Raw genomic sequence first — 12,148 nt, forward strand, 5'->3', positions numbered from 1 at the left:
TGAATTAATAAATGGCCGTCGCAAAATGCTCATTTGAATGAGATTTTCACTTCATGAAATCAATGACATCATATTTGCAGTTAAAAAATAAAAAGTAGTGAGCATGGTGTCTGAATTTTTTTTATAAACCAGGGCACTACATAGTCTGCACTATGTAGTTTTTTAGTAATTAGGGAGTAGGGTGGGAATTCGGAAATGTCCATAGTTTCTGTAAAGCAGCAGTAGTTCATTAAAAAATTGTCTCTGCATTTTGTGCAGGACCATTGGGGTGAAGTAAGCCCGCCCCTACTTCCCGTCATCCTTCTGTTTACACACTCTTCTGCTAGCTCACAGCCCCTCACACCCCCAACCCGACATTAACGGTGCAACAACAATAGAAAGCAATATTGGAGCTTTGCAGCCATGCAGTTTTGAGTTCAGACGAGGAAAACAAAGACGTAGCTGGAGTTGTCAAGACAAAAACTTTTTTGTTGTTTAAACAAGTTTTTGTCTTTTGTATATACAGTTGAGTCACTAGGTTCCCTCTGGAATTCTCGAGTTGCTGAGTGAAACTTTGTTTGGCCCTTAACAGGGCAGACAAATTGATTTGTAGATTAAAAAAAACATAGTGCTGTCACAAAAACATTGAACAATGCTCACTGGTGACAAAAAACATTTGAGGAAGATAGGAAAAATCAGCCAATTACTGTTCACCAGATGGAGAAGTGAGAAGTATTAGTCCACTTTTGATGAACGACGGAGAGTGGAACCAGGATGGTCAGGTGATTTGATGTTAGGGGTCTGTGTGATCACATGGTTTTTATTGGTAATTGTACCCTGCCAGTCTATTTTTGCACTTTGGAATCTCCTGATTTGCTATTTTAGGCTTTAACTTTCAGAGAAATCACGTTAAGATGCGTTTTAAGTTTGCGACACAAATAAACGGAAAAAGCAGCTGAAAGTTAATATGGTCTTTGGACATCTTTTAAATACCGTCAAAGCAGGTCTTCTTTTTGCATCAGTGTTTTATTATTTAGTATTTTATCCGTTTTATGAAACACACCTAATTTATTTGCTGCACCGTCATGAAAGTAGGGGCAGAATTTGCAAATCCTTTGGAGATTGCGCAATAAAATCGGCACACGTGTGTTTTATGAGCAAGGACCCAACAATACAGGTATGTATAAATAATATTTAAAAAATAGCATAAAAGTCAACCAATTTATCAACTTTTAACTTTTTCCCTGAAATCTTGATTACATATCAATAACTACATGAAATAAGGGTAAAAAGGCAAAGAAAGCAACAATATTTAACTAACTATTCTGTGCTTTTTGCGTATAGCTTTTGAATTTAATTGAACATATTTTATTATCATTTATGATGACTGTTTTATTTTTTTACTAAATGTTACCAAGCAGTTTTTCTCCCACCTGTCCTGCAGGTGGCACTCTAGGCACTTTTAATTCTACTTGATTCTGCAAATGGTAACAGGCTATAACAATCGCTTAGTTTTGAGTAAATACAAGATGATATAAGGAAGTTAGATCTATATTTTATCTTGTAGAGATTGGAGCCCTTTGTCTGCTTTGTTTTCTGTCGTATTTTTGGTTTTCTGTCTTGTGTGGTTGTGTTCCTTTTGTCAGTCTCACCGCATTTCATTTGCTAATTATCCACAGCTGCCTTTACTTAGGTTAATTATCCTCAGCTGCCTTTACTTAGGTTAATTATCCTCAGTGTATCTACCGGTAACAAGTTTCTATTTTTTCAGGTTCATTGTTGTCCTCTTATCTGTGTTGTCACAGTTTTTTTTATTTTTTTTAAATGTAATTATCTCCCTTATTTCACCAGTTGTTCTTGTTAAACCTTTGAGTTTCCGTCCAAACCCTGGTCTCCTGCATTTAGGGGTCTGGTTATTGACATGCTTCAGAAATAAACATGAGTCTGTTGGAGGAAGAGGAGCAATAAGAAGACTTTAGGAATCAGGTAAAGAAACAGGAGGCAACATTCACAATGGACAATTAAGAGAAAGGCATTTTTGAGGAAAAAAAAATGACTGAATGTACAGAAGGGGCGGGCTATTCAAAGTAAAAAAAATAAATAGAAAAAACCCACAAATGGCACACATCGTTACAGAGTCTTTATGGAACATTCTTGAAAATTAAGCTTGATGAAAAGGACCGGAAGACAGAACGCTTCCAGTAAATCCTGTGACCTCTTTCTCAGTGTCAACACATTCATAACCTTTAAATGCAATTTTCTTGAAAAATGCCTCAATTTCTGAACATTTCTGTTCACTATCTTCTCTGTAGCAAGCAATTAATTACCAGGGTTCAAATGTTAGGAAAGTACTCTGAAAGTTTGTCCTCCAGGGGAATGCCTGACCTCAAGTGGATCCTCTGAGAGGGAAAGCGCAGTGTATGGCCTCTGTTTTCATTTGAAAACTTTTTTCCTCAAGTGTTCCCATGCATGTGAGCCTCCCAGCGGATGTTAAAATATGACGAGTATATTTGCAGCTTGACCTTTGAGAGTTTTATCACATGACACAAAGGCGGGCTTTGAAGTAGAGGCAAACTTCCTACAGGTAAAGCAGCTATAGCAGTTTATTTCTGGATTTCACAAAAATGAAAATTATGTTCTCAGACTTTTTAAAATATTTGTTTCTATCAGGTTAACAGGCGTATAACCTGCATTAACTTTTTATTTCTTCATCTGGGTTTCCCTTGTCAGCCAAGTTGCAGCTACCTTGTTTTCACAGGATCCCTGTGGCTTTTTCGTGCTCTGAATTCAACTCGGATTAAGATGGAGCAAACAGCTGGAAGTTCTTCCGCATCGGGCCAAAATTCTGTCAGAGGTGGGCCGCCTTCCAGCACAAGAGGTTTGAGGTTGCTGTTTAGTTCTGTCCAACAACGTTGAATAAAGTCAGCAAACCAATTAAAATGAAGTGAAATACAAATGGTGGCAAAAAACTAAAAATAATGGTGACTAAAAAGTTGGATGTTGAAATTAGATTTCATATTTACTGTAAGACTGGATGCAGCGCTGGATTTGTTTATTTGTTTCCTTATTTTTGGCTTCCTCTTGATTTTATTTATTTTTCTATGTTTGTAATTAGTTAAAAAACCAGGAACAGAGGTCAAAAGTTGGTGTCACAAATATGATCCCCCTTTTACCTCTGAGGTTGGTTTCATGTTTAAGTCTAAATATTTATTCGGTAGAGATGAGCTCTTCTCAAAGAATCACTGTAATTTAGTGAAAATAAATGAGAGTGACTGGAAAGAACAGCCCTGTCCTTCCTCCAGGCACAGCGAGTTCAATAATCTGATGGGAAGTTATTTCCAGGTAAGACTTTGTTTAGTTCTTTTCCCGTGTTCCTGCTTCTTGGACTGTTCGTCATTTAACGCTAATATTTTCCGAAGCGGTGTACTTGAAGTTGTTTTGAAAAGTTTCCAAACTTGAGGCCTTTCTTTCGTGTCGCCTGAAGAAATGAATTTTTGTTTGGTGTGTAAATTGCAGCTCAAGTCTATTTGCAAATCAGTCAAGTTGTCTGTGAACATTGTTAACAATTACACAACTGTAACAACTTTATGATGATGTGACATCTTTTTTAAAACGTATAAAAGCTCAAAGGTTGCTGATGAGCCAAAAACAGTTATGAATATATAATCTGGCTATATGTGTGTAGATTCTTGTTGTTTGCTACCTGAGTCCAGTCATTCCTGACTTTTGTCTATCTTTTCATCAAAGCAACTTTCCTCTTTTTGGCAGTACGATTTAACAGCATCGCCTCACTAAACTGCAATAGCGTGAGCCAAAGACTACATTCATATGTTAAATTAAACATTAAATTCTGGAACAATATTTTTGAGAACAATGAAATATAAAATATTTTCTTTATTAAATTATATTGATCAGTTTGTTCTCATTGCTTTTTCCTTTTTTGCATCAATCTAAAATGCCAACATAAGTCACTAAAAAGGACCAAGAAGGACCAAGTCACTCCTTTTTGGTGATTTTGTTTCTAAAACAGTGTTGTATGAGCATAAAATAGGGGTGTTTGAACCTTTTACGTCTTAGCAAAAAAAAAAAAAAAAAAGTAGGATTGTTTTTCTTTTTTTTTTGCTCTGGTATCTGCAAAAAATTTCAAAAACATGCAACAACAGACTATTGTAAACCAAATCTGAACTTGTGGGTGTCTTTATATAAGTTTATATTTAACTTGTTTTTATATGTAATGCTGAGAAAACGCTGACCTGTCATTGTTTGGAACACAGTTTGACATCATGGTAACTAAAAGCCGGTAAACTCGTGTTTGGCTGATGAAGACTGGCTCTTTTGCTTTGAGTAACAAAAAAACAGAAAAAACATCAAACAAATCCACAAGTGTTTTCCCCGATCACTTGATTCCAGGAACAGAATTTAAACATTGGCATGGGATCACTTAAACAGTATTCTTCAATTTGCTTTTTTGAGGAGAATTCATAAATTAAAAGACATAAACAGACTCTGCAAACAGATGAGCTAAAGCATTAAATGTATCAGTATTACAAATACACAAATGCTCTTCAAATGAACGGAAACGGATCGTAAGATGAAACGCAGATATATATTTGTTTGCTTGTACACAAAGTTTTCCTCATCCTATCCATCAACAGGGTTCCCAGGAGAAATCAGTGACTTCATGTCCCGTTTCCACGGTGACGGGGTTCGCTACAGGGCCAAGCTGATTGGCTTGGACCCAGTACCTGACGCACGTGGAGAGAAAATGTGCTGGGATTCCATGATGAAGCTAAAGGTGATCTGTCCTCCACTGCAAGACGAATCTGACTCTGTATGCTTTTGTTCAAAGTCATTCATCTGCTCTCTTTGAAAACACCAAACAAAACCATACTTAAAAAAACTGACTAATGTGACAGAAGTTAAAGTCAGAGAGAACAGGAAATGAAAGAGGGGCCTAATTAAATGTGGGGCTACTCAGCCTTGCTGCTGCAGGAAATTTTGTTGTTTTGCAAAATTGGGGATTCATCTTTTAAAAGAGACATTTGGAAAGAAAAAATGAACTTGGTTCAAGAAAACAACAACAAGATTGTGGGAAAAATCCTGCTTTTGAAAATGGGCTTTTGTCTGTAGGCAAGTAATGACTTCAGGACTTTTAACCATGTGGGACTCTGTATAATCCAGTGAGAGTTTGTTTTCAGGATGCTCTTTATAATTGAGAAGCTAAAGAGGAAAGAGCAAGACACGCACTGTAAGGACGAATGTCTGAGTAACTGAAGAGGCCAGGGTCCAAAAAGTAAACATTATAGATTCAACTTAAATTGACCAAATTATTTTTTAATAGAAACAAACTAATTTTGCAGCAAAATTCCACATGGAGCTGCAGTGTTAGATACATGTTGTACAAATACTCCAACACACTGTTTGAATGGGAAACTTTTAAAGTAATTCATTTAGCTGAAACTCGTCATTCCACTAAAGATGCTGTCAGTTGATGAAAGATCAGTATGTCTTTCCTAATCATGATTGATACAGCAAATCAATAGATTTTTTTTTTACAATTTGGGAATATTGTTGGACAATTTTTGTCTTTCAAATCAGTATTTGTTCCAGACTTGCAGTGTGCTACTTCAAAGTGAATACTAGCAGTCTTTCTGAAGCCTCTGCTAGTTTGAAAAGCTGCAGTTTGACCTTAAACTACATGTTTTAAACCCAAGGTTAAATGTTTTATTGTAAATTGAGTAATTTCCAAAGGCCCTGAATGTTATTCTTTCAACCTCTACACATCTGTTCTATTATCCTGTTAAATTCTGGGATAATTTATTCCTCCAATTTAGCTTATTTTAAATCTTTAAATTGTGTTTATCATAAAGCCTTATAATTTTTTATAAGACATACTTGAGAATCTTTTTCAAATCTTTTTGATAATAATTCACCATTTCTCATTGTTTAAGGCAGATAAATTCTCCAAAATATTGACCTTCTATACCGTATTGAACTGCAAGCCTCATTGTTACCTGCTGCGCTCCATCTTTATTGGTATTCATCATGCAGACATTTTACATTTTTATTTCTGCACATGATGGTTTTTAAGCTTTTTTTGCTTCATGTTTATGTTAACGTAAGACAAACTTGTGTTTTTGTGTGTGTGTCTGCTTGCACATGTGTGTGAAAAGGGCTTGGAGGGTGTTGCACGAAAACAGGGTAAACACAAGCAGAAGATTTGGCTGAAAGTTTCCTCCAATGGCTTGAAAATTGTGGATGAAAGGACTGGGGTGAGTCAACTCACTGATAACTCCAATGTTGCTCACAATTTTTGTTGCATTGGTGATATAGGTTTGGGTTGCGAGGGGGCTGTAAGCTACCGAGGAGAGCATGATGTAAACAGATGGGTGACAGAAAGTGTGTGTATGTGTGTGTGTGTGTGTGTGTGTGTGTGTGGGGGGGGGGGGGGGGGTGTTACTCAGCGCCAACAGTCAACCCTTAACTTCGAGGCACATTTCTGATGAACTACTGCTGCTCTGCAGAAGCTAGTTCCTAATAAAATACAGTTTTTTAAAATTATTTTGCCTATGATTGGAGTCAAATCTCTTTTTAGGAAATGTACGGTAAGCATTGACCTTAATGTCTAAATTCCCCTGCAGCACTATAACTTTTTTTGAACTCTCATCGATCATTTGAGGATGAGATGAAACAAAAGCGTTTAGTTTCTAACCTTGCTTTCCAGTATGTTCTTCATGACCAGGAGAAGAGCAGGATCAGCTCACTGACAAAGGATGGTTCCGACCCCAGAGCTCTGGCTTACATCTATCAACATGAAGATTCTTATGTCCTGTTTTACATCAAGACAGCCTGCCTGGTATGAATGCACACAAAATTTAAAATAAGACATAATTAAAGGTGTGATGAGCAACAACGTAGTCTGCAGGTACTGCGGTTTTATGAAGTAAAATTAAAGAAGTTTTATTTTTTTTCCAATGAGCAATAAACTAACTAATAAATGTGCATAAACAGTGCCATGCCTTTATCTGCAAGAACAAAAATGTTTTTACCAAAAGTTTTTGTTTAGAAATATCTCAATAAAGGACGTAGCATATATTTATCAAGTTTAAAAGCTCAACTTCAACTTGCAGAAAGGAAAAGCGAGTTTTAAGCTTTGGCTCTGTAGAAGTGTTTAAAAGCTTTAAAAAAAAAAACAAAGATGAAAGATGCTGCCATCTTCTTGATGGAGTTATTATTCCCAATCATAGACATTTGCAGTTATACTAATGGTTCACACTGAAGTTGCATTGGATTTATTAAACTAGGAATGTCAAATCGAGTCAAGTAGAATTTAATTGGTTTCTTGAAAGGAAGTACAGTAAACCCTTGTTTTTCGCGGGGGTTACGTTCCAAAAAGAACCCGTGATAGGCAAAATCCGTGAAGTAGAAACCTTTATTTTTTTTTTTTACAATTATCATACAATTAAATACTCTATTATACATTGAAAAGAAAGAACAAACCATTTTACAGGCTCAAACTTTTGTTTAACAAATAAATGTACTTTAGAAACGTTTTTTTCAACAAATAACTTCTATACTGTTCTGTCAAATATAAATTTAATCATCAATGTGAACAGAAGGCGTCAAATCGCGGAGATTAGCCCCGCCCACCGCGACCCGAGTATTTGATTAAACGGGAGAAAATTTAAAATGATTATGAAAAAAATACAAAGTACAGTGGGACAAATAGTGACTCAGGTGTATTTCACTGCTCTTCCGACTAAGCCGCTGCATCCTGACTCCGCTCTGCAGTGTTTTCTCCCTTTGTTTGAAGCCCGCGGTGCAGGTGTGTTTGTTTGGGAGAAGAACATAGTGATAGGCAGTTGTTGTTGCTCTTTTTTCTATGGGTTTAAGAGAAACTCGAAATTGCAAGAGAATTTGCACGTACGTAATGTTAATTTGGCAAGCTGTTGTACGTACGTGGACATATTAAACTGCAACGTTATTGACGCACAGGTAGAGAAGAAGCGGGGTGACTTTTTAGCCAATCAGAATGCAGAACACAATGCACGATGCAAATCCGTGAAGTAGCGAAACCGTGAAAAGTAAACCGCGTTATAGCGAGGGATCACTGTATGAAGAAACAAACTTGTATAATTCCCACCCATGTTGTTTTTCATTTGGCCCAATAAATAATAAACTGTCTTTCCAAATGTTACTTTGAAAGAACAAATAATAATAAATAAGATAAATACATTTGAAATCCTTAGTACAGAAAATTGACTTTAGTGCAAAACAAGAGTCTAAAAATGGGATGTGGTTTAAATGATGTTTATGTATTTGTTGACACATTTTTTGTAAGTTTGTTTGCTGAGTTTTCCTCTCTGGATTCCAGGCAGATCCAGTTATTAATGACATTAAAGAAGTTTGCCAGAACGTGGAGCCAAAGCCTTCAGATCAACCCACAAAAGCACAGGTCAGAAGAATACATTTGCCAATATGAGCAAGTTGTTCGATTGCTCTCATAGCTTGACTGTACGTTCTTTTGTTGTTTTTTTCAGGTTTCCCCTGTGATTGAACAGAACATTTTGGTTTCTCCAGTTCAGGTACTTTCTTTTAATTCTTCAAATGTCATGATTTTGAAATCATAATTTGTTTTATTACAGGAAGCATTAACTGGGAATGTGCAGAAAGAGCCTGAGCTTCCATCATCACAGCCAAAGCAGCAGGTAGTAATTGCAGCACTCATCCTGTGGTGGCACAGGGATAAAAAGAATAATCAGTTGTTTTAACTGAGCATTAGAGGTGGTCATTACTCCAAAACTCTCCTAAATTCAGCAGAACTAAAGACCTGTGTAAAACTGTGATTTGAAAACAGAGGGGAGGTTTTGTCAAAAAGCAAGATGTTAAAATACCACTTGTATTGTACTATAAGGTACATTTTAGTTTGAAAAACGTGTATGAATTTGTGGATAAATATTGTAGATATAAGAGCTTCTTTGTGTTGAAAAGCAGCAGGCATTGAAAACACAATTATTTATGTATTTATGTGTGTCTATGTACTTTTTTTGTATCCACACAGTCCTCTTGCAGTAATGAACTGATGGAAGTGTTTTCCAGTCCACTTCCAGATCCTCTGTCACCCCAAGAGAACGCCTGCATAGGTGAATTGGGTGAGTGAGGGAACAACTGTTGTATGCGCTATGATAGAGAGAATCAATGTCCTGACTTCAGGTCTGTGTTTTTTTTCTTTTCTTTAATAGACCCGGCTGCACAATACACAGGTAAGACTATATTATTTTGCATATTAGAAACTGGTTCATATTTTCCTTTCCCAGCTGGGACAATTGGAGAAATAAAATAAAATTATAATTATCAAACGCATCACAAATCCTCTATGCTTGAAATGAGGAAAAAGGTTTGTGTGAATTGTAGCACCTCTGTATTGTGTTAACACCGTTCAGACTGTGGTGATGAAACTCATTTTAGATGTGGTGACAGGCAGGCAGCACATGAGGCCTCCAGATGTGTCAAAGAAATACAAATGTACACTCACTGGCCACTTTATTAGACACACCTGTCCAACTGTTTGTTAACTCCAATTTCCATTCAGCCAATCACATGGCAGCAATTCAATGCATGCAGGCATGTAGACATGGTCAAGATGATGTGCTGCAGTTCAAACCAAGTACCGGAACGAAGAATAAAGTTGACTGGTCTGAGTGTTTCAAAAACTGCTGCTCTACTGGGATTTTCACGCAGAACCATCTCTAGGGTTTTCAGAGAATGGTTCAAAAAAGAGAAATATCCAGTGAGCGGCAGTTCTGTGGGTGGAAATGTCTTGTTGATGCCAGAGGTCAGAGGAGAATGACCAGACTGGTCCCAGCTGATAGACAACAGTAGCTCAAAATAACTACTGGTTACAACCAATGTTTGCAGAAGAGCATCTTTGAACGTACAGCACATCCAACCTTGAGGCAGAAGACCACACCGGGTGCCACTTCTGTCTGCTAAGAACAGGAAACTGAGGCTACGACTCACACAGGCTCACCAAAACTGGAGAATAGCAAATTGAAATAATGCTGTCTGGTCTGAGTCTCCATTTCTGCTGCTACATTCAGATGGTACTCAGAATTTGGCAACAACATGAAAGCACAGATCCATCCTGCCTTGTATCAATGGTTCAGGTTGAACATGACAAGTTTAATGTCCTCAAATGGTCTCTACAGTCACTAGATCTCGACCCCTTAGAACACCTTTGGGATGTGGTGAAACGGTAGACTGGGATCATGGATGTGCAGCCGACAAATCTGTAGCAACTGTGTGATGCTATCATGTCAACTTGGACCACACTCTGTGAGGAATGTTTCCAGGACCTTGTTGAATCGATGCCACTGAGGATTTAGGCAGTTCTAACGTGACAATGGAGCTCATAAAAGGCAGCCCAAGTGGCACAGAAAGTTTGAAAGTCAGCCACCAGCAGAGCCACTGCACAGCCTCTCATCTAGAGAGACAGAGCAAATGAGAGAAACCACAAATACCCCTGCAGTCAGGAAACACAAGTGTGACACGCTGACAACAGCGTGCCTCCAATCAGAGATCAAACATCACATCGGCCAAATCTTTTCAGCTCCTGACATGTCTTCTCACATTGATTTGAATGTATTGATACATGAATAACAGCATTTTTGTATGATTTCAAAAATAAGTTAATTTCATTCATCTTCTCAGGGCCTCCGGCGGAAACCTTCTCCAAAGATCAGATCCTCTCCATGTTCCCCTCACAGCAAGGTGGAGGGCCTCTATACTCTACCACCATGATGCCTTGGGCTCAGCCGGGGTTTCTGGGAAACCAGAGTGCAGGTGGCTGGAACGCCGCACCTGTCAGCTCTCCTGCTTGGCCACCATCAAGTGTCTCACCACTCCCTGCAGGAATCCAGCCTCAGCCTCACTTTGGCTACAGCCCCCACCCTGGATTTACAGAAAGAAGTGTAGCAGGTGATCCTGTAGTTTCTGTTGGGCACCCCACCGCTTTGGGCTCTCTCTGCCCCACCTCTGGAACAAATGCAGCTCGGGAATCAAACTCCCTGGATATTAACTCTCTGTTGTAAAGACCTGCTCAGACATGGGAACATTTAGCGTAAAAGTCTGAATTCCTTTTCTTGCGAACATAATTCATCATGAACTACATTTATTATATTAATTAAATACATACTGTGCATGAAAAATGCTGGATCGCAAACAAAACATGAAAGAAAACATTTCAACTATAGCTTAATTTCAAATTGATTACTAGACAGTTTTTCTTTAAAATACTGGACAGATGTAATCTGGATTCACATGAAATGCTTACTTCAGAATTTGTCTGTTCTTCCTTGATTTTAACTTTATTTTAGGATCAGAGTCCACATTTAATGAAGGTTTTCAGGACACATTCCTGCAAGAATCAATCGTTTTTTTTCCCACTTAAGAAAACAGCAATACTCTATTTATGTTTGCTCTCTGATTGTAAAATTATTAAAACATAAGAAACATAAAAAGATGGCATTAAAAATCTGCATCAATGAAAATCCCGCATCCACTTCCAGACTGTCTTAAAACTGTACTGCTGGATAGCCCCAATGTTGCTCACCATTTTTGTTTCACCAGTAATGTTAGGTTGGGGTTGTGAGGGGCTGTAAGCTAGCGGGAGAGAGTGTAAACAAAGGGGTGATGGGAAGTGAAGGCAGGGTTAAACCGCACTAACAGTCCCGCCAACAACTCAGAGGCAAATTTCTAGCGAACAACTGCAGCTTTGCAGAGACTATGTCCTAGAAAATGACACAGCTTTTTTGGTTTTGGCTAAAAACAGCGTAATCATAATGTGGGACTTTAAACAGATGTTTCAATATATACTAAAACCTTGTAGTGTGAGATAATTATAGTTTAAGTTTTTTTTTACCAACTGTAACAAACCCTCACATCTTCTACATCTAATGTGTAGGTTAATTTATGATGGGAATTTTTATTTTATGGATGGTTTCTCACACGGTTTCTTGTTTATTTGAATAAAAACTCCAAATTAATTCTTGTTCTGCTCTGTGCTTTTGTCCAGAAGTTGTCAGCATTTTCCACACTCATACAGGTGTTGTCTCGACAAGATTTGCATTTTATCACAGGCAGTGTGGTAACAAAAAAGACCTTTCAGGAA

General features: G+C 37.7%; 1 protein-coding gene across 7 annotated transcripts; it reads left to right on the top strand.

The window, feature by feature from the left end:
- Positions 1-1,725: 1,725 nt before the first annotated feature.
- Positions 1,726-12,023, top strand: LOC101160058 (uncharacterized). Of its 7 annotated transcripts, none has more exons than XM_078946604.1 (12): positions 1,809-1,965; positions 2,738-2,857; positions 3,282-3,321; positions 4,635-4,774; positions 6,153-6,251; positions 6,704-6,835; positions 8,354-8,434; positions 8,520-8,564; positions 8,625-8,687; positions 9,041-9,131; positions 9,222-9,242; positions 10,690-12,023. In XM_078946604.1, exons 4-12 carry the CDS (start codon positions 4,661-4,663, stop codon positions 11,067-11,069), a joined length of 1,026 nt encoding a protein of 341 aa, XP_078802730.1. In that variant the 5' UTR covers positions 1,809-1,965; positions 2,738-2,857; positions 3,282-3,321; positions 4,635-4,660; the 3' UTR covers positions 11,070-12,023. The 7 variants fall into 7 exon arrangements, with proteins under 7 accessions (XP_020558028.1, XP_011472299.1, XP_078802730.1 ...); XM_078946605.1 differs by having other exon boundaries at positions 2,738-2,833; XM_078946603.1 differs by lacking the exon at positions 1,809-1,965 and adding an exon at positions 2,540-2,563.
- The last annotated feature ends 125 nt before the right edge of the window (positions 12,024-12,148 follow it).

This window comes from Oryzias latipes, chromosome 4, assembly GCF_053564925.1.
Source record: "Oryzias latipes strain Hd-rR chromosome 4, Olatipes_Hd-rR_3.1".
In the NCBI taxonomy this organism is placed as follows: Eukaryota; Metazoa; Chordata; class Actinopteri; order Beloniformes; family Adrianichthyidae; genus Oryzias; species Oryzias latipes.